Below are 22,592 nucleotides of genomic sequence, written 5' to 3' on the forward strand. Positions count from 1 at the left end.
TGGAATGCACGCTATCTGAAAAAACCGTGCTTTCCACCCGAGTGCAGTACTTTCTCGTTCGATTTTTCCATGAGCCACTCACGATATCTCAAAAACCGTGCTTTCCACCCGAGTGCAGTACTCGTCCGTTCAATTTTTCTATGAGCCACTCACGATATAATAGTTAAAGGTCTTTAGATATAATATCTGTTTAGAAGCTCCGCTTTCGATAGCTTAGACTATACTAGATTAAGTCTGTTAAAGGAAATAGATCCTACTCTATTAGGGAACTTAACGGTACTATCCTATGCTATATCGGAGATAAGAACGCGGATATAATTAACGGCGACAGACTTAAAAGATTTTACCCTCGTAGAATAGGAGATTCCAATAGGATATAGGATATTATATAGACTGGCCACCTTCGGAAGCGAAGGCTAATTAGTCGACTAAGAGCAGTATAATAACCCTTTTATCCTACTATTTAAATAATTATTCCACCGATACTACGAGATACTTTTTCGGCCGAAAAGATCCTTCGCCTAAGGCACCAAAATACCTTATATCTTACACTTATTTATATCGCTAAGGGATAGCTCTCCTTTTATAATAAGAAGGGGAAGGATACTTATTGTTATTAGTTATTACCGATTAAACACTTATTACTACGATTTTCCTTTATTTATTATAATTCTATTACTAATTTAAAAAGACTATATAATAAATCCCCTATAAAGTATTAGAATATAAAATACTAAAAGCCCCAAACTTTACTTTAAAAAGCCTCACTTTATAAACTTCACTTTATAAAACCTCTCTTTCTAACCCCCCACTATACCCTTATATATCTCCGTATACCTTCGCATACGAATTCTGATCGATATAGATAATAATAACCTCCTAAGAGATATTAAGGTATATAGATAGCCTATTAATAGTATCGAGAATGCCCTCTAGCTTCTTCGAAGCTATAATTATACGGAGTATACTATTAATTTACTATACCAATATATTAATAAGGAAGAACTATATAGAAGCTTAGAAGAGTATAAGGAGTTCTAGAGAAGGTAATCTAAAGGCTAAAGGATATAAGTATAACGCGCCTAGAATAAGTAGTATCTTATTATAAATAAGCTAAAAGTTATTAAAGTATAGGGAGAATAGTAAGTGAATACCTTCTTTAGTTACCTAATTACTTATTTAATAATAGGGTTAGCGAGTAAGTTTATTACTATTAGCCTTAGCTATGATTACGTCCGCCTCTCTATTAATAATAAAGTTCTCTCTCGCTTATTGTCGCCGGGCAGAGATATCCGAAACACTAAAGGAGTTATTTAAGGGGATCTTTTAAAGGCCCTCCTCCGGAAGTGTACCTTAGCCCTTAGATAAGAGAATCTTATTTAGTGTAGACTATAACTAGACTAAGATAGGTACTACTATAAAGTAGGCTTTGGCTAAGATCTACCTACTATTAAACTAAGAGGTTAGATTACTCTTTTAGGATAGTTTATTTTTATTACTACGGTTAAGATAAAGGATAAGGCTAATACTAATATTAAAGCGATAGATAACTATAATCTTAAGAGTATTATACCTAATAATATTTAGGATATAATAATATAGCTTAAAGAGTTAGATAAGGAATATATAGCTAACCTAATATCTATTAGCGACTTATTTAGTGTAGTCTTTAATCTTTTTATAGCTTAGTTACTTCCTAATAATTATCTATTAAAAAGTAATAAGAAATATAACCTCTTATAGGAGAGAAAGGAGATTACTAAATATAGTTATATTACCTAAAGAGTAGCTATAAATAAGACTTTAGCCCTTTTTACGGATACTATAAATAGATAAAAGTTAGTAGCACTTAGGCGTATTAGGAAGCTATCCCTTCCGGAACTAGATTTAACCTTTACTAAGAATATAATTTATCTATCTTATACGAAGAGAGTATTTAAATTATTTAATATATATAGTATTAGTAAGGACTATATAATATTAGCGATATAAATTAATTTTATTTACTAATATATTAAAGACTAAAATATTATAGTAAAAGAGAACCAGATATAATTTCTATTAGATACTAATAAGTATTGGAATATAGACCAATGCTACATAGAAAGATCTATCCTTATATTCAACATATAAGACCAGATTGCATTGATCACGTGACCAGATTTTTCTTCTATCAAAATGATGTTTTGACCACTTCTGATTCTGGTCCGCGGCCCTCCCCCGAACGATAGGCGGGACCATTTTCCTTTAGGGGTAAATGGTCCGCCTTCAGGCATGAATGGTCCGTTCCTTCGGGGGTGCTTTCGGGCATGCCTTGCCCGCGGACTTCGACCATGGTCTTCGGACCCCGGTGAACAGACTTCGACCCTCGGTCCCCTTAAGGATAGGCGGACCACTTTCCCTTAGGGGTACGTCCACCTTTAGGCATGCATAGCCTGATCCTGCGGGGGTGCTTTCGGGGTGGCTTAGACCGTCGATCCTTGACATCATTCTTTTCGCTTCTCTTCGGTTCCCTTCTTTGCCACCTTCATTATGTTGCTGCCTAGTGTTTGTACGTCATTTGTATGCTATTCTAGACGTCATCTCTAGGCTATTCTAGCCTATAAATACGTCCTTCTTGTCTAGCAGATAGAATCAAGTCAGTTTTACTTTCCTGAAGTCAGTTCTACTTTCCTTGAGTCATTTTCTACTTTCCAAAGTCATCTCTACCTTCTTCCTTTGATCCTCAGGACTGTGGTTATGCCTTCGTTTAGGCTATATCTGCTTATAGTCTATCCTACGACCTTTGACCTTCCACCTTTGTCTGGCACCGACTGACCTAGCCGGACTAAGGTTGATCCCACGGACTTAAGGGGCCACGATCTGCTTCGTGGTAGCTTTACCCTTTTAGTCCAACAATAAGTTATAGTTAGATTTCTACCGCTTTAAGTATTAGGCTAATCCTCCTATTATCGCTAACTATCATAAGGTAACCTACTTATCCTTTAAAAGTCTCTATTATAGGGTATCTCCTACTCCTAACCCTATAATACCTATATCTATTATATTAAAGTTATAAATATAAGAGCGAGGGAATATAGTTATTCCGTAGTTATTTAGCTAATTAAAGAAGGACTTCGATAGATATTATTTAGGTAGCCTTCTTACTCTTATATATAAAGAGATAGATATATATAACTATTATTATCTACCTTATATAGGTAAGCCTCGCCTTAGGTAATTAAGGAATATATAGTATAGTATTATTTAATAGCTTATCCGTTAGGATCTAGCGTACTATATATATTATATTTTCTTTTGGCCAGACTACACTTACTGACTAATCTCCTTCTTATACTATATAAAGAGTACTATACCTAAGGAATAGACTTATTTTAGGTATATTAATATAAATCTAAATAACTTAGTGTAGACTAAATAAGATAGCGTAATCCTATAAGGTAGTCTAATATTAGATAATAAAGATTAATAGAACTATACTAAGATTTTGCTTAGTATATATTATTATATTTAGAAGTAGTGAGCTCTTATATAGGATAGGATAAATACTATAGATAGCTTTATACAAAAGATTAATAATTACCTTTAGACCCTAAAAGATACTAAGAGATATAATACTAACTAAGTAAAGGAGATCTATATAGCTAGTAATATCTAAATTAGTTTACCTAGTATCCCTTATAGGTTAATAGGCCCTATAACTAAGAGACAGAGAAATATTTTACTATAATTTATATATATTAGAGATAACTACTTAACTTTAGATACCCTAAAGTCTAATATATAGGAAGAAGTATCTATAGTATACTAAGACCTTATATAAGCTCTAAGAACTCTATTAAGGCTTACGAGTAGTATATATAGCTATCTATAATATATATTCCTTATAGCGCTATAATTCCGCGGGGAAGGTTTAATCTCTAAATACTTAGTTAGTCGTAGCCACTAGACAGACCTTAATATATTAGCTAAGTTAGATATCCTCTTCGGACTAAATAAAGCTATAGTAACCGCGTATATTATCTTATAGAGGAAGAAGGCGTAATAAATATACGCCTAATTATTCAGAGATATAATTAAGGCGGAGAAGCTAGTATTTAGGAAAGATTCCTTCTTCTACTATAAGGTATTAGAACTATATATTAGTCACCCTAATCTAGAAGTTATACCTCCGGAGGATAATAATAACGAGAAAGAGATATAATATTCGCGGCGATAGGGAATAGGTATTTTAGTCCTATCTTTCCTTACTTTTATTAAAGTGGCTTAGGCATCCTAAATTAACTACGCTTAACTACGGGACGGTTAATTTTATAGGGAGGGGTAGTATATAGTAGGAGAACTAGTGATATAATAAGCCTACATATGGCCTTAGGCACAATTTAATATCTATAATATATATTATATCTCTAGATACACTTAGAGGGAGATAAGTTATCTACCTAATTCATTCAGGATTCACCCAATTACTTCTATTTATAATATAGTATTAAGATTATCCAGTGAGGCCGCAATAGGGTATCAGCACGGCCTCGTCTAGCGTCCTCTATACCAGACAGGCAGTGTGTGTGTGTGTGTGTTGTCCAGTCTGCATCGCCAGACAGCCATCGAGCCGTTCCCATTTCACCGTCTAATAGGCCCATTCCTGTGGCACCCCTAATTATCGAGACGGAAGAGGAGAAGAACTTCTTCAGAAAGGGCGAAGAGAACTCCAAAGCCAAAAAGGCTCTCCGTACTCGCAGTCTGCTTAAGAAGTCTCCCAATACTAAGGAAAGTGACCTAATCCACTTAATATAGACAAAAGAGATATCCTATCTTAGTAAGTACCGCATTTTGCAAACTCTACACCAACACATAACTAACAACTATAGCCCCCCTAAGTTCCCATAACTCGCCCCGATAACTAAGTCTATATAAGCGAGACTGTCCTCAAATCCGCCATAATAATATAACCCCAAGACCGCAACCGCCATAACTTCATGATCTTCGGTGGTTTCCTCCTAAAACAATCCTTCGAGCTAGCCTTCTGCTGCGCTGCCTCCTTCGCGCGTGCCCGGCCTAACTTCCTCGCCCTCGACCCCTTAACTTTCGAAAACCCCGTTCCGGTCGGCAGCGTACTTTACCTCCGCGCCACGATAGCGTACACCGAGCCCGAGGAGCGCGAAGATAGGGGCAAATTTACCCGTGTGCAGGTGCGCGCTGACTCGAAGGTTCGGGACGTGGAGCACGGCACGAAGAAGTCGACCGGTATGTTTAATTATACTTTCTTGGTTGAGGGAGATATCAAGGTCATGCCAAAGAGTTATGGGGAGTTTATGCTTTGGACTGATGCGAGGAGGAGGGCGAGAAATGCGGCTGCTATTGATCCTGCGCATAAGAGTAGTGCGTTGCGGAGTATCCAGGACAGTGTTACTGAGTAAATATATGTATTCTGGGGGCTTATTATATAGCTTATGTCTTAGTACGGTTTGCATGTTCCATGATGACAGTGGAATTTCCATTCTTCAAGTTGGTGCGTAGGTGTCACAAAGTAAATTTCCTAGAGGTGAACCTACGTAGATCATAGTTCAATATGACCACATTGGCAGTACCAGAGTGAATCTGGCTCAAAAGATACTTTTCCTCCAATGAGGTGGAACAGGGAAGGCAATGCTGGCGGTCATTTCCAGTAAGAATTATGGTTGTTACCAATAGGCTGGTTGACAAATTGCCCCCGTAGATTGGCGGCTATCTTGGAATCGATACCTGTCAATGCACTGGTTCGCTTTTGGGTGTCTTGTAATTAGAGTTTTGAACCAAGTCAGAGTGTGAGTGGTGACGCCAATTTTGGGACATCCTGTAACGCTCGCAAACGCCTGCCACTGGTCTTGTTTGCATCACGAAGTTTATTGCAATTCTCGCCCGGTGGAGTGTAGGAACCTTTTTGACGAAGGATTATGTATCTGCAATCGTGATGGTAGTAGAAGTAGTGACCCCAAAACGCGCGTCAGGTTTGAGAAGTTCTATTTCAGCTTCATGTATTGTGTGCTGCTTAGTTAAGTGGCCTCGGAATATCCTCGAAGAGAATAGCTACTCTTTATATACTTTCTGAGTCTCATTATGTACCATCTCGTGAATCAAATTGTTCATAAATGCTGCGATAGATCGATCAAAATTGTACGTCAAGCGCGTCTCACCAACAAAGAAATAGAGACCCTAAAGCTTCAGACAATGTTCTGACAGTCATGTCTTTCGAAGTTGTGTAGAGCTTTTACCGGGGGTATCCGTGTTATCCTGAGCTACGAAATCAATATGGCATTCATGTTCCTGTAGTCGTGGTGAGTCAAGTGATTTCATCAAAAATGGACTAGTAAACATACGCGCATTCCACGGCAAGTTTCATCGTAAAACACCTCATAGCGACCGGTAATTCCGGGCGAGATAACATCAAAATCACCCTTCGTGGTGGTCTTATATTTGCGGTAGATAGCAGCCACAAGTGTAGTCATTTCTGCCATAGCAAGACTTGAAAGAGTCAATCAGCAAATGATGATTAACATGATCAAGTCTGGGATCGAGTGGCACAAAGACTTACTGCATTCCAATGCACATTCTGCCTCCACTAGAAAATGGCCAGAACCACCTCTTCATCTCTGGTGAAGCATCAATCCAACGGTCCGGGTTGAACTTCAGTGGATCTTTGAAGACCTCGGCATTGCGATGCAGAGAGTAAGGAGACATTGAAACCACCGTTTTTGCTGGAATAGCATATCCATCTATCATCTTCGACACGGGAAGCATTCGTGGCTCAGACCCTGGTAAAGGAGCGTATAGCCGAAGCGTTTCTTTGATCACTGCATCAACGTATATCAACTTGGCACTTGTTTCTGTAGTTGGAATTCCTTCGCTGTTAAGGCTTTCTTCAGGAATACTTTGAACTTCCTCGATGAGCTTTTCTTGGAACTTCTTGTGCTCCGGTCTAGACAGAGACCAGATGAGGAACATCAAGGTATCGCTGGTTGTATCGATGCCAGCCAGAAGATGATCAGCACACTCTGACGCAATGTCCATGTCGTCAATACCGTCTTCTTTCTGAGACCGATGGTGGTTCCACAGCTTCGCGATCAAGGGTGATTGATCGACCTTCTCCTGTGGAGAGGCCTGAGCATAGGCTAGACAGGCCTTCATTGCATGCAGCCGGATGCCAGTGTAGGTGGTAGGTTTCTGCATCGGGTAAAATTGTTTTGCGATATAGCCCATGATGCCGGTCCTTGAGTAAAGCCAGTCGGTGAAAGCTGGGAAATGGACCGCAAACCACGATAATTTCCGACGAGCGATATCGATGATATCACCTAGAAGGTCACGGTCCTTTGCACTTCCCTCCAAGCACGAAGTCTTACCGAACTTTCCATAGAGGAACTCTGTGATGGTATCCAGAGAGAAATAATGGAGAGTGGAAAATATCTCACTTGTCTCCCTTTCTCGTTGGAGGAGTTCCAAAAACAGCTTCACCTTGTTTTCGACCAATGCAGCAGTGACACCTTTTAACATCGCGGAATTGGCGTAGGCATGGGCAAACATCTTTTTCCGTTCGCCATGCTCCTTGACAGTATGGAACGAGAACATGTTTTTGCGTCCATATACATCAAACATTTGGTAGAAGCTGGTTCGCTCAAACCCACTTCCAGCGCCATAAATCGTACGCAGTGCAGATAGACTATTGAAGGCTACCTCATTCGGTCCGACACGGACGGCCGCTCCATATTTGTTATGAAGGGCATTGATCTTGCGAGTGCGCGTGCCTTTGTAGTCTTCGTATGCAAGACTCAGCGACGTCAAAGCAAATATTTTGGGGCCTGGAATTCGAGCCAGAGGACCAAGCAATAGTCCCCCACACAGATAGTAAAGCAAAAAGCCTGCTACCAAGGTAGCGGCGGCTGCGGGCAGGAGCGACATGTTCGTCGAGACAACAATGATTGACAAGACACGGTAGAAGATTGCAAAGTCTCAATATGAAGGTGATAGCTGAAGACGAAAGGCAGTGTAGTTACTTCAGTTATACCAGAATCTCTCTCAAAGATAAGACTGTTCGACGTCGGGGTTCATAACGGTAGGAACTAGCGAAGTCATTGAGATGACACATTCACTCTACCCGCCTCGTGTCGAGATAGGGAAACATGATGGTGCCGTTAGATAAGAAGAAAGCCTCTGAACCGAATTGTTATGGATGCGGCAACAGCCAGCGAGGCTCTGATGCGGGGTTGGCTTTTGACAAAATGAGGGGCGGAGGGAGATCCAGATTGTGGCGCACTGAGCTATAAAGTCTTGCTTCCTTTCGGTAGGGCATTCCTAAAAGAGCAAATTCTATCACAATGAGACCATCAACGCCATCCTCCAAGTCCATCATCTTGACTCGCAGTTCTATGCGCTGGGTGCCAGAGCCACCTTTTGAAAACACCGATACTCTTGCTTTATTCGTCGGTGAATGGTACGTCGATCTGCGGGTCGATCAGCAATCCGGAGGCATTGATTGGGCGCTAGCAGGGGAGTGTCGACTAGCGGATATCAATCCATGTATGACTGCATACTAGAGCCCCCAGGCTAGTCTGAGAAGTAACTGCTAAACTTGAGGGCAGGCCGTGTCATCTTCACCCATGTCATTGATTCCCTACTGAATTTCAATGTGAGCGAACCTTGCCCATTTGTGGCCCTTTCCAACGGGGATGTCATGGAGACAGGAACAATGCCTCGTCCGGACAGACCTGGTGCACCGATGACCAGCTATGAGGAGGTTTGGAGATATCATCCCTGCGAGATGTGCCGGAATATTTCGGAGGTAATACCTCGTGGGTCTTGGAGTCCGTCGACCATAGCCCAGGCGAAGGGCAACATCTCGTTACCAAAGAATTTTTGGCAAAGGTTGGAAGATTCTATCTAGTCCTCTATCAGGAACAAGTCCACGTGAGACATCAATCACCTGAGAAAAAGTGGATTGTAAATCTCACCGGTAAACAAGTGAGCGCGCGGCGAGAGGAGTGGCTCGGTGATCGCTGGGAAGAGCAATATGTACTAGGGCGTAAAGGGGGCAAGTTGGCTTCCATGGCCAAAGACCTCATTGGAAGGGGTCAGAGCTCGCGGTGGGTTCCAGGAGAGAAAGTGAGCATTCGGGGCACTCAATATGTGGTGCGAGAAGTAGAGTCAATCTTGACTCTTGGACCCAAAATATAATAAGAAGAGAGACAGAAAATGCATCCTCTATGTTTAGGTGAGAAAAATCCAATGATTCCACATTTAGTGCATAATGGGCTTTTTCGGATTGAACGTTTCCTTCTCTATGCCCAAATTCTCGTCCCCTTGAACATTGGAAAACCTTAGTTATTCACCTGTGCTAAAGCTAGTACTTTTCAAAGTGGCTATCTGAGAAAGTTCTATGCCCAATATTTTTTGAACATTTTCTTATGTGGCTTTTAAGATAAGAAAGTCTATAACACTAGTTTGCCGACGAGAGTCACCAGCTTCGCCTTTCTTCGGAGAAGGTGGGGAGAAAGTCCCCTGCGGTGCCTCATGCATGAGGCGCTCATGATCAATTTTCGGTGAAAGATAGCGATCTTGAGTTTGACTAACAAGCAAAGGGAGTAAATGACTAATGATCGTAGTACCCTATTTGTCAATTGGATATCAGCAGTGGCAATTTCCGACGCACGGGCTAAGGCAATAGATGACACGGATCGCAGAGGCGCCAGAAGGAAGGAATGTGGAGACCGATCAAGGGCGATTATGAGTGGGGAAATACGAGACAGCTGCCGGAGCCTAACCCGAATACCTAGCAAGCTTCCGAGAATCGTCGGACACTATCAGGTGACATATGGAGGATCGAGGGCGGAGGACGCGTGATAGCCTTATCGCTACAGGGTTCTTCCTGCCAGGCCGCACAAGCCGATTCCAGCAGGAGCCAGCGATATCGATGAAATGATAAAAAAAGAATACCTCTCTGTAGATACAACAGGTCGCCTAAAAGGGCCATAATAGTACAAGTTACTTAAATGTAGAAAATAGGAGAAGGGCTATGTGAAAGCTGGTTCATGTATGACATTTCATCATGCGCAAAATTGTTTCTTTGCACAAGTGTTTTCCATTCAATCAAAGCTAATCCATATATTATGATGTAGGCCTAGAGACCGGGATAAAGAGGATATTCTTTCATTCTACTGAGGAGCATAGACATAATCAATGGACTAATCAGTTAAATAACATAGGGCTAGATGGTATACAAGGCCTGGAACCAAAGGCATTCATGTCCTAACACATTACTGCTTCTCACCCCGCCACGCAGCATTATCTCACCAAGGAAAGAGCCCACAATTTCTCAAAGCAATATGGCGAACGCCTCTATTGCCCTGACATGGTGATCTGAGGTCCATGAAAATTGCTCTTTCCATGCACCAGCCACCACACTCCCACCAGGACAATCAATCCACATGTAATCACGCTGGTGTAGTTCATGGACTCCGGCGAAGTTGGCACAGAGTAAGGGAAACAGTAGATCACGAAAGTGACAACAATATACGAGCAGGCAACGACATTGACCATTGCGCCATACTTCCCCATCCAAAATGGACCGGGTCGAATATTTTTCCGGTTAGTGAGCAGGTGGGGAAAGATGGCCAGAAGATAAGAAGCCGTTGTAAGCACGACGAACGAACCAATAAAAGCGTTGAATGCAGTGAGGGATCCCACATAAATGGCACCGATGAAGGTCAAGAATATGCCACAAGCAAAGGTCGCCCACAATGGGCTGTGCCATCTAGGGCTGACGGCTCCGATCTTGCTAGAAAAATGGGGTCGCGTCGTCACGGCCTAGAGCGTAAATTGTTCGTCCACATGTGATGAAGCAACCAATTGTGGCAATAAAGATAGGTGCGATAGTCATAGACAAGAGTCCCACTGTACCAGCTTTAGAGCCAGTCGCTTGAAGATATATGTCACCAAGTGGGCAGATCGAGTTCAAACCCATGATCTTCGGCAAGTCATTGATGGCGTAGAAGATCGAAACTAAGTAGCAGAGGCCCGTGACAAACCCGATGAGCACTTGACAAGCTAGAGCTTTAGGGATATTCTTTTCTGCCCTGGTAGCCAGTTTAGTCAGGGTTGTATCAATTGGAAAGGTCAATCACGTACTGTGGAATTTCCTCTGCAATGTGAGTGACACAGTCTATAGCGCCCACAGCGAATGCACCATTCAGCATCCCCGCTAGGAATGTTAATGCGTCACTTGAGTAGCCCGTCAGGTTATTCCAATCCCTCCAGACAAAGTCATTCGAGGCATAGCCAGACCCATTTCTGCTTGGCATGATGGCGCAAACGATAGTGGTGATGAGGAGTCCTGCAACAATGAAAAACGACCCAAGTCTGCTAATAGCTGCCAGTGCTGGTTGTGCGAACATCACTGTGAAGCAGCAAATCCACAACATGATCAGATAGCAAATAAAGATATGCCAACGCTGTGGATTGAATTCGCTGTGGTAGAGCGAATAAGCGTAAACGATCATATTGCTCGTCATGACAGTGTTGCTGGCCACAGCGAAGGTCCATGCCAAAGCATTCAGCCAGCCGGCAAACCAGCCACAAATTCTGCCATATCGTGGCCCTGCGGTTACGGTGGCCCAGTGATAGACTATAAAGATTCGGGTCAGCCAGGTTGATGAAGGGAAGGACTCTCTGAAGCATTGCTTACCTCCTCCAGAAGCTGGGATTGATGAAGCGAGTTCTGCAATTGATGCGCCGACAAAACAATAGAAGAAGGATACCACAGTACTGTGTTGTATGTTAGAACTGCGACGGACTTGTTGCATGGGGGGGTTCATAAAAGCGTACAACTCATAGATAATGCCTGGAGGGCCGCCGTTATAGAGCGACGCAATCTGGATTTGTTATTCTAGAGATCGATCGAAGCAGAACGAGTGTCATACAATTGCACCTCCCAGAACCGCCCAGGCATTCCCCGTAGTAATTCCAGTTGCGCAAGCACTGAAGAGATTGAAACTCTTTGTCAGCACTATACTGGAACTCGCAACGTTGACATCGAGAGTGTCGACATCTGCTACCGAATAAGGAGACGAAGCCTCCAAATCAGCAGCTTTTTCCTTGGCCGGCAGAGTTGTCATTGCGAATGAGATACTATGAAGAAAGTATCACGGTAGTTCTCTCAAAAACATTGAAACGGGATATGTAATGGTGACAGCCCAGATATATATCCCATGACAGAAAGAGCACCATGCAATACGGACGCTAATCATAGATAACCATTCCATGAACGTCATGATAGTAATTTCAATTCATTATCATGTAGATATCTCTATATCAATGCTCTATCAGATGCCCGGTTGATACACTTCCCATCTCATGAGTAAGCTTTCGCTGGCTCCTGCCGGATCAACGCATCTGTCCAGTTAAAATCAGTTCCAGCAGGCTGCTTGGAGATTGTGCCTTTTTGGCAATAAGTGGCGGTCGTATCCGAAGTCAAGAAAGGCCGGTAACTAACAACCCGCCGAAGCTCCCCGCCCGTCAGCTACCCCGCACCGGGCGCGTGCCCGATTCCGCTCTCGCTGGCAGTTGCCTTCTTCAACTAAGCCCGGTCGTCCTCCACTATTGGCCCCGAGGGACTATCAGAACCTCGGAAATAGCACACAACCGGTATAAGTACCCTACAGTCTAGCATGTGGTCTTGGGTTCTATGTTGAATTGCAAATAATTCTGAACTGAAAGTCCAATTCCCTCTCTAGTCATCTCCTTATATTCTTCATTAGTCATTTTGGCCATGGGTACCAGTTTCAGAGATAAACTTATCCTCCTCTCGGGATCTACCGGGGCTCGAACATCTTCTCTACAGACTGTGCTTGCAGGTTAGTACGAGAATCAAAGAAAATAAAAGATCAATCAGAATGTGTTACTCATGGATATTGCAGAAAGTCACGGTAATAAAGTCGCCCTGCTTAACCTGGACAAGCCAATACCCGATGGAAGCTCAGTCTATCAGATGGATTCCGCGATCGAGGCCTTGAATGGCAGAGTTGATCACTTCATTATCGACACCAGGAGTCAAGCCCAAGCTACCCAGGACCCAATTTGGGAGGTACCTTTATCTCAATGGGATGAAGACGATACATTGTACAATGCCCGGCAAAGCTTGCTCAGTCAAGTCAAATCATTCCTTCAATACCAAATTCAGAACGCATCCAAGGCACAAAGCAGTACCTTGGCCAACCCGTTCACAATTCAGATTATTGGGTACGAGAGTGACTTCGGCAAACCAGTGAATTCGATCATTTCGAAGCTGAAACATGATGTATTGCGGCTTCACCAGGAAGCGTCTGTCAATTTCTTGAATCTGGAACCAGAGTCTAGCGAGCCCTCTGCGTCTAGGATTGTTGAGCTTCTGTGCGGAACATCTCCTCTTCAAGGGTCCGATCTCGTCCTATCAAGTCGCTTGCCTCCGAGCATCAGCGCAAAGAAACCTAGAGTCAAAATTGCTCTATCGTTTGATTTCGATGCGCTGTCTGCATTTATCGGCACAGGAGATCACCCAGATAACAACCTCGCAGACTATAGCACTGGAGTCTTCTCCGGCCGAGTGGGTGGCCGCCGATTGCTGCACATGCTGAAGAAGCACCAGATAGCCGACAAGGTCACTTGGTTCATTCCAGGTCATACCATCCAGACTTTTGAGTCCACCGTAAAAGAGATCGTTGCCTCGGGCGCTGAAATTGGCCTTCACGGCTATGCCCACGAGGGGGCCTACCAGATGACGCCAGCCCAAGAGCGCGATGTTCTGGTCAAGTGTATGGAAGTAGCCCAGCGTCTGACCGGGAAACGGGTACGAGGTTACCGCGCGCCGATGTACGCGCTTCGCGAGACGACGATCGAGCTCCTCAGGGAGTTTGAATTCTTGTATGATTCCTCTCTGAGTCATCACGATTCCCAGCCTTACTTCACGCCGAGCGACCCTCCATTCCAACGGATCGACTACTCTCAGCCGGCAAGCACCTGGATGGAGCCGGCACACGTTGCCGAAATGGATGCGCGGCCTGCTGGACACCCCTTGTTGAGATTCCTACTGGGTGGCACAATGAGGACATGATGGCGATGCAATATTTCCCACATGTCGCCAACAGCCAGGGCTTTGTAGATGTACGGGTAGTTGAGCAGCGGTGGAAGGACATCTTTATGTATCTGTGGGAGAACTCTAGTGTCGATAAGGAGGACGGCACTTTCATTTTCCCCTTGTTGATGCATCCTGACACCAGCGGCATGGCCCATGTCATGGGCATGGTTGATCGCTTCGTCGGCTGGCTTCGAGGCTGGGGCGACTCGGTTGAGTTCCACACCTTTTCGAGCATTGCTCAAGGATACCTGGATGAACAAGAGAAGAAGTAGCCGTCATCAACCCCCTAGCGCGTGTTGGCGCGCGAAACAGCAATTATACATTGAAATTGGAACGGCTCGATGGCTGTCTGGCGGTGCAGACTGGACAACACACACACACACACACTGCCTGTCTGGTGTAGAGGACGCTGGATGAGGCCGTACTGATGCCCTAATGCGGCAGTACGGGATAACCTTAATACTGCATCCTGAATAGAAGAAATAGGGTGAACCTGAATGAATTGGGTAGATAACTTCTCTATCTCTAAGTGTGTCTTGAAGATGCACTACGTACTGCAGTCATTAAATTATGCCTGAGGCCATATATAGACTAATAGTCCCGTAGCATACCCACACCGCTTCGGGTGTTGGTCCGCCAGGGCCCAACACAATTCCATAGCCCAACACACATCTTGAAGCTATTCACACCTATAGATATCCCTTATCAAATTGATAATTAGGCGCCATAGTCATCCTACTTGGTGTCTCTATATTTTCAACCTCGTCCGTAGCCGATTCAGGGGTCAAAAATAAGCTTTGAGGCGCCACCTACTTCCCTCTCCGCACACTTACCGTATGATCTTTGTCCTTCCTTGTCGAAGTCCGGCGTCTCGCATCCTTTGTGGTTATGGCTCCGAATTTGCCGATATGCCTCTGTGATTTGCGAGCATTTGAAGGCATAGGCGGTAGCTAGTGCTGAATAGTAGACTTTAGAAGGCTGATCTCCTCTGTCATCTGGACAATATAGCGGGAAAGCCTATCGATCTGCCGGCCGATATCTGGGTTTATAGCCTTACGCTTAGCTATCCTAGATATTTTCCCTTATATACGGTGTGCCTGGGTCGCAGATTTTGGCGGGGAATTAGGTAAACTAGATAATTAAGGCGGCGGAGTATCCCCGTCTGGCCAATAAAGCTCTGGCGTAGGTGATCTTATAGCATCGAGATGTTAAATAGTTAGATCTAGATTAAATAGATAGATACCGCGATCAGTAAATGCCTTCCGAATAGTGCGAGATGTCATAGCTTGCTGCCGAATCCCAGTAATCTCGCGAAAGAAGACAGCAATATCCTTCGTATCTCTACCCTACTGCGTAATTATATTATTCTTCGCACGGAATCTCTCCTTTAAGGCTCGAAATAGGCTTCTATCAGAGGCTGGACAATATACGTGGTATACGGAGGGAAGACAAAGGCAACAATATTCCATTATTCGCAGAGGTCGAGGAATTCCTAGGTAAGATACGAGCTATAACTATCGAAAAGTAATAACCTTTGACCACCACGAGCCCAATAATAGGTATATTGCTAGAAGAAGCGAAGCTAATTAACTATAAGGATATTATTCGAATATCCAGACGGCGATACTATAATTCGTGATTTATCTGGAAGTATATTATTATTATACTATCGCTCGAGGTATACCACACCTAGTGCAATAAAGTATAGCTCTATAAGCTATCTATCGGCAGCTATATACTTAATACCGGTCAGGAGATCACATCGTTCGCTTGCGAATAGCCTCGTGCGATATTTATTATAGCTAATAACCTTTTAAGGCTTCCCCTAACTAAGCTAGAAGCCAGTCTTATCGAAATTATAGATATTCGATAGCGGGATTCGCTTTATATATAGCTTAAGACGATTATACCAGGCTTATAGGATACTAATATTCTTAGCCTCGATCCTTACCTTCTCCGCTAGCTTTTGTTTCATCTAATAAAGCCTATCGGGGAGGCGCTTTATGAATTCGTATACCCATATCTTATTAACCGGTGTTCCCCTATCTCTCTCGATTATCGCATTCGCACTCGCTTTAACCATACGCGCGGTAGGTGGAACGTGGAGACCATCAAGCGTATTGATCCAGCTGATTAATACTGCCACTTGCGAGGCATCAAGGCGCTTAGTGGTGATAGCACGCTATGAACGAGACAGCCGACCATGGAGACGCGCCCGTAGCCGGATCACGGGAACGTCGAATTCGCGCGCTAGCGCGGTGATTTTGGCGTCTTTTCGACTTCTGGCGGCTTCACAGGCGGCCTGGATACGTTGCTCAATAGCGATATACGAAGAATTCATGGTGGGTGGAGGAATAATGGGTGTGAATAGCTTCAAGATATGTGTTGGGCTATGGAATTGTGTTGGGCCCTGGCGGACCAACACCCGAAGCGGTGTGGGTATGCTACGGGACTATTATTATGTCACCGGTTCTCCCACTAACGTAGTCGGTAAGCGAGTGGGCCATGTAAGCGAGTGGGCCACCTCAAAACACCATAGTAAATGCGATAATTTAAGAACAGAATATCTCAACAATCATAAGTTTATTCGACTCTATCTTTCGTATCCTACTTATTTAGAGTATAAGAAGTTGATTTTAAGAGGCTGGGTCAATTTAGTTCTGATTTGACAATATTTACCAAAAATACACTGTAATTTAACCTCTTTTAAGCTTCAAGGATATATCTTCTAATCATTATATCCTAAAACTTTCGAGGCTTTTAAAAAATGTTAGTCTCAGTATGAAGAACATAGGTTTATAAGAAGACATTATGAGAAGCTACGGTTGTTGAGATATAATGTTGTAATTTATCGCATTTACTATGGTGTTTTGAGGTGGGCCATGTAAGCGAGTGGGCCACCCAACCACTTTTTCTTATCTCCGCGCGACCATTCATCTTTAATCAAGCACTATGCCTCCAATTCGCGTCAGATCTAGCTAGGATTCTATCCAGCAAGAAGGTCGCCTTTTGCTTGCTATCCAGGCTATAAATAGCAAAGAGATTAGCACTATCCGGCAGGCTATAAAGCAGTTCTAAGTCCCCCGTAATACGCTCACGCGTCGGCTTCGCGGTACCACAAACCGCGCTAAATCTCGCGCAAATAGTCATAAACTGACCTAAATTAAAGAGGAACTACTTTAGTAACGGATACTATTACTAGATTCACGCGGAGCAGCCCCTACGCAAGCTTACGTACGAGAAATAGCGAATATTCTACTTACGAGGCGCGGTTCGGCCCCTATCCAGACCGTTAGCGAAAAATGGGTATATACATAGGGGGTCAAAAGTCTGTGTACACACCAATTTCGCCTCTATCTTCCCATTTTATTTTCTTTAATTTCTCCACCATTTTAAATGATATTCAATTCAAACTGGATGCATATGATAACTATCTAGTATTTCGTATACCAGCCCTTTGCCTTTCGTACCGCGGCAATACGGCGAGGCATAGATCTGATAAAATTATCAATTTTAGCCTGATCAATGCTATCCCATGCGATGACTAGGGCTTTGCGGAATTCATTCCAATCCATCTTAGAACGCCTACGCTGGGCAAGCTGTGGATAAAGCTCGAATAGCTTTAATTTTAGCAAGTTCCAGACATTCTCAATAGGATTTAAATCAGGCGAATACGGCGGCCATTCCATTACCTATATCCTATGCTCTTCGAACCATTCTTTTGCAATTTCTGCTACGTGGATACGCGCATTATCTTACTGGAATATTATGCTAGGCTCGTACATAGGTAGGAGCGCTTCCTCGAGGGTATCAAGATATGAATTCGTGGTGTAGCCGTTCTTTTTCGAAAAAGTATCGCGTTCTATAATTATCAACTTTAAGCGACCACCAAGCCAGATAGATCCCTAAACCATCTGCCGGATATCTTTGCCATAATTCATAAGGTTCACAAGATCCTTCCTATATCGCTCATTCTTAAATAAGAATACGTATTGGTGGATAGAATTTGACTTACGTTGGACGGAACATTCATCGGAAAAGATCACATTATTAAAATATAGCACACTACCCTATTTTCGGCAAAAGGCGCGTCGAATTTTTGCATTATACTTTTTAAGAAAGATACGCTTCTTGCTAACCTATTTGCGGATATTGTAGCGCTTTAGGACGCGTTTTAATATTGATTTTGATACTTTAAAGTCGGTATCAACCAAAAGGGCTTTATAGCTCATTGTAGGGCTACGGCGTACTAGACGGAACACATATCGACGCTCAGAGGGGGTAAGCTTCAGTGGGCGGCCTGATCGGGGGTTTGTTTTGACGTGTGCATGCTTTTGGAAGTGGTTTTTGGTGTTATAGATAGTTTGACGCGACAAAACCCACCCAGTTCAAGGGCATAAACAATAGCAGCACGAGTGGTTTCCGAAAGCTCAGCTCCACGCGGCCGATTACCACTAATTTCGATGCCGAAAGACCTCATAGAGGTGGAGATATGGGGTGGTGAAGTTTAATTGGAAAAGGGGGGTGGGTATAAATTCAGATAGGTAAACAGACTTTTGACCCCCCTATGTAACTTTACCTAGCGCTGTCCAGAGCTTAAAGCTCGCTTCTATCGACGATATAATTATTAGCGGGCGGAATAAGAGGATCCAAAGATTATTTAAGTATAGTTTAACCTCGTATAAGCCACAATTCAGTAATATAGTATCTTACCGAATAATATCTATAACTTTAACGAGACTGGCTTCGTAATAGGCCTCTATACGGCCTAAAAGGTGATTACCCTATTAGAATACTATAGTCGGAGATTAGTTTTATAGCCAGGAAACCGCGAGTAGGTAACTATAATTAAGTTAATTAACGCTTTAGGGTAAGTGCTTCCGCCGACGCTTATTTTTAAAGGCAAACTATATAATTAAGTATAGTTTAAAGATCTTCTACCCGATTAGCGCTTCGAAGTTAGTGTAAATAGATAGATAACCGACGAGATAGGCCTTCGCTAGCTTTAAAAGTAATTTATTCCGTTAACAAATTATCGTACGCGTAGAAGATAACGATTGTTTAGTCCTCGACGGACACGGGAGTTATCTTACGCTAGAATTCGACTAAATTTGCGTAGATCACGATATTATCCTAATCTGTATACTAGCGTATTCTTCGTATCTATTTTAGCCTCTTAATATCGGATATTTTGCCGTTTTAAAGCGTTCGTATAGCGGCTTAATCGACCAAAAGATATGGCTCGGAATTAACTATATCGATAAACTTAATTTCCTTTTTATATACCCATAAGCTCGTATTAATATATATAAAATAAATATAATTTAAAATAGCTTCAGAGCAGCAGGATTAGTGCTAATTAATCCTTAATAAGTGCTATTAAAGCTAAATATTTAACTTCGGACGCTAATACCTCCTATAAAACGCGGTAGTTAATCAAGCACTTTCTACCTATATACGCCCGCGAATATCGATAAGCTTTTAAAGTAAGTATCCTTGATTAAAGCTTTCTTAAAGCGACGCTTAAAAAGTCCGCTATCACCTTCACAAACCGCGTTAAACTAGCTTATTAAAGGCTGTCAGATCGCGATGCAAAACGGTATCCTTCTCGAGTAAGAAAATAAGCAGCTACGTGCCGCAAACACTACATAAAAGCAAAAGCGTGCTCTTAAGACTAGATGGATAGCCCACGATAACGGTCTATCCGTACGAGAAGTATTAGAGCTCGAGGAAGCTTATAAGGAGGTATTACTAGCTCCACTAAGCCTACTACCGCAGGACAAACCAGCACCGAAGACGCGGCGTCCACCTCAATGCACTAATTGCGGACAGATCGGACATAGAAGGAATATATATAAAGCTAGAGATTAATCAATATAAAGGCGTTATGGTTGATAAAAGTGTCAAAATATAGATAAAAAGTGGTTGGGTGGCCCACTCGCTTACATGGCCCACTCGCTTACCGACCATGTTATATACTACCCCTCCCTATAAATTTAACCGTCCCGTGGTTGAGCACAGTTAATTCAGAATGCCTAATCCACTTAACAAAAGCAAAGAAAGATAGGACCAGAATATATATTTGTAAAGAATCTACGTGTTCAGGGTAGAAAGCCTGTCGGTCAGGTAAGGAAGGATGTCTGAACTAGGGTGTAGTATTGTAAGAAGCAAGACTGATTCTTGCTAAGTCTGACTTATCTGGAAACCCCCTCGATTTAAATATGAATCGGGCCCGAGTCTTACTTATTACACTGCGGGGTAGACCTTCACCGGTAGTCCTTGGTATTCCTTTATAATATTCCCTTTCGCCGCGGATATTATGTCTCTTCCTTATTATTATTATCCTCCGGAGGTGTAAGTTCTGGATTAGGAGGACTAATATGTAACCCTAATACCTTACGGTGGAAGAAGGAGTCCTTCCCGAATGTTAGCTTCTCTACCTTAATTATATCTCTGAATAATTAGGCGTACATTTGCTGCGCCTTCTTCCTCTATAAGATAATATAGGCGATTATTACGGTTTTATCCGGTCCGAAGAGGATATCTAACTTAGATAATATACTAAGGTCTATCAAGCGGCTGCGACTAACTAAGTATTCGGATTAATCCTTCCTTACGGAATCGTGGCGCTATAAGGAATATATATTATAGATAGCTATAGACGCTACTTATAAGCCTTAATAGAGTTCTTAGAGCTTACGTGAGGTCTCGGTGTACCGTAGATACTTCTTCCTACGTACCGGACTCTGGGGTATCTAGAGTTAAGTGGTTATCTCTGATACGGATAAACTATAGTAAGATACTTCTCCGCCTCTTAGTTATAGGGCCAGTCGACCTATATAGGACGCTAGGTAGACTAATTCGGATGTCACTAGCTATATAGATCTCCTTTACTTAGTTAGTGCTATATTTCTTAGTATCTTCCGGGGTCCAGAGCTTATTAAATACTGAAATGGGAACGGCTCGATGGCTGTCTGGCGATGCAGACTGGACAACACACTGCCTGTCTGGTGTAGAGGATGCTGGGTGAGGCCGTACTGATGCCCTGTTGCGGCCGTGCGGGATAATCTTAATACTGTATTATGGATAGAAGAAATTGGGTGAATCCTGAATGAATTAGGTAGATGACTTATCTCCCTCTAAGTGTGTCTGGAGATATACTATGCACTGCAGATATTAAATTATGCCTAAGGATATATATAGGCTTATTATATCACTAATTCTCCCACTATATATTACCCCTCCCTATAAAATTAACCGTGCCGTAATTAAGCGCAGTTAATTTAGAATACCTAAGCCACTTTAATAAAAGTAAAGAAAGATAAGGACTAGAATACCTATTCCCTATCGCCGCGGATATTATATCTCTTCCTTATTATTATTATCCTCCGGAGGTACAACTTCTGGATTAGGGGGGACTAATATATAGCCCTAATACCTTACGGTAGAAGAAGGAATCTTTCCCGAATACTAGCTTCTCCGCCTTAATTATATCTCTAAATAATTAGGCGTATATTTACTACGCCTTCCTCCTCTATAAGATAATATAGGCGGTTATTACTGCTTTATCCGGTCCGAAGAGGATATCTAACTTAGCTAATATATTAGGGTCTATTTAGCGGCTACGACTAACTAAGTATTTAGAGATTAAACCTTCCCCGCGGAATCGTGGCGCTATAGGGAATATATATTATAGATAGCTATATATACTACTCGTAAGCCCTAATAGAGTTCTTAGAGCTTACGTAAGGTCTCGGTGTGTCGTAGATACTTCTTCTTATGTACCGAACTCTAGAGTATCTAGAGTTAAGTGATTATCTCTAATACATATAAATTATAGTAAAATACTTCTTCGCCTCTTAGTTATAGGGCCTATTAATCTATAGGGGATACTAAGTAAACTAATTCGGATATCACTAGCTATATAGATCTCCTTTACTTAGTTAGTACTATATCGCTTAGTATCTTCTGGGGTCTAAAGGTAATTATTAATCTTCTGCACGAAGCTATCCGTAGTGTTCGTCCTATCCTATATAAGAGCCTACTACTTCTGAATATAGCGATATATATTAGGCAGAATCTTAGTATAATTCTGTTTATCTTTATTATTTAATACTAGACTGCCCTATAGGATTGCGCTACCTTATTTAGTCTGCACTAAGTTATTTAGATTTATATTAATATACCTAAAATAAGTCTATTCCTTAGGTATAGTACTCTTTACGTAATACGGGAAGGAGATTAGTCGGTAAGCGTAGTCTGGCCAAAAGAAAATATAGTATATATAGTACGCTAGATCCTAACGGATAAGCTATTAAATAATACCGTACTATATATTCCTTAACTACCTAAGGCGAGGCTTACCTATATAAGGTAGATAGTGGTAATTATATATATCTATCTCCTTATATACGAGAGTAAGAAGGCCACCTAGGTAATACCTATCGAAGTC

At 42.4% G+C, this 22,592-nt stretch overlaps 5 protein-coding genes across 5 annotated transcripts; 3 read left to right on the forward strand and 2 right to left on the reverse strand.

Moving 5' to 3' along the window:
• Window positions 1–4,979: 4,979 nt before the first annotated feature.
• N7477_008611 (acyl-CoA thioesterase) lies at window positions 4,980–5,420 on the forward strand (the record flags this gene model as incomplete). The annotated part of the gene is made up of 1 exon (XM_056970274.1): window positions 4,980–5,420. The coding sequence occupies one exon, from the start codon at window positions 4,980–4,982 to the stop codon at window positions 5,418–5,420; it is 441 nt and encodes a 146-aa protein (XP_056820306.1).
• Window positions 5,421–6,222: 802 nt separating this feature from the next.
• Window positions 6,223–7,935, reverse strand: N7477_008612 (cytochrome P450; the record flags this gene model as incomplete). Its single annotated transcript, XM_056970275.1, has 3 exons — window positions 6,223–6,306; window positions 6,360–6,504; window positions 6,575–7,935. 3 exons carry the CDS (start codon window positions 7,933–7,935, stop codon window positions 6,223–6,225), a joined length of 1,590 nt encoding a protein of 529 aa, XP_056820307.1.
• A 416-nt stretch (window positions 7,936–8,351) lies between these two features.
• On the forward strand, window positions 8,352–8,917 carry N7477_008613 (uncharacterized protein; the record flags this gene model as incomplete). Its single annotated transcript, XM_056970276.1, has 2 exons — window positions 8,352–8,553; window positions 8,616–8,917. The coding sequence occupies 2 exons, from the start codon at window positions 8,352–8,354 to the stop codon at window positions 8,915–8,917; spliced, it is 504 nt and encodes a 167-aa protein (XP_056820308.1).
• A 1,451-nt stretch (window positions 8,918–10,368) lies between these two features.
• N7477_008614 (uncharacterized protein) lies at window positions 10,369–12,143 on the reverse strand (the record flags this gene model as incomplete). Its single annotated transcript, XM_056970277.1, has 5 exons — window positions 10,369–10,836; window positions 10,925–11,105; window positions 11,158–11,653; window positions 11,714–11,900; window positions 11,949–12,143. The coding sequence occupies 5 exons, from the start codon at window positions 12,141–12,143 to the stop codon at window positions 10,369–10,371; spliced, it is 1,527 nt and encodes a 508-aa protein (XP_056820309.1).
• Window positions 12,144–12,796: 653 nt separating this feature from the next.
• Window positions 12,797–14,412, forward strand: N7477_008615 (uncharacterized protein; the record flags this gene model as incomplete). The annotated part of the gene is made up of 3 exons (XM_056970278.1): window positions 12,797–12,881; window positions 12,945–14,079; window positions 14,151–14,412. 3 exons carry the CDS (start codon window positions 12,797–12,799, stop codon window positions 14,410–14,412), a joined length of 1,482 nt encoding a protein of 493 aa, XP_056820310.1.
• Between the last annotated feature and the right edge of the window lie 8,180 nt (window positions 14,413–22,592).

The sequence above is a fragment of the Penicillium maclennaniae genome (assembly GCF_028827695.1).
Source record: "Penicillium maclennaniae strain IBT 15551 chromosome Unknown utg000007l:1.0-4884863.0:1.0-4888362.0, whole genome shotgun sequence".
In the NCBI taxonomy this organism is placed as follows: Eukaryota; Fungi; Ascomycota; class Eurotiomycetes; order Eurotiales; family Aspergillaceae; genus Penicillium; species Penicillium maclennaniae.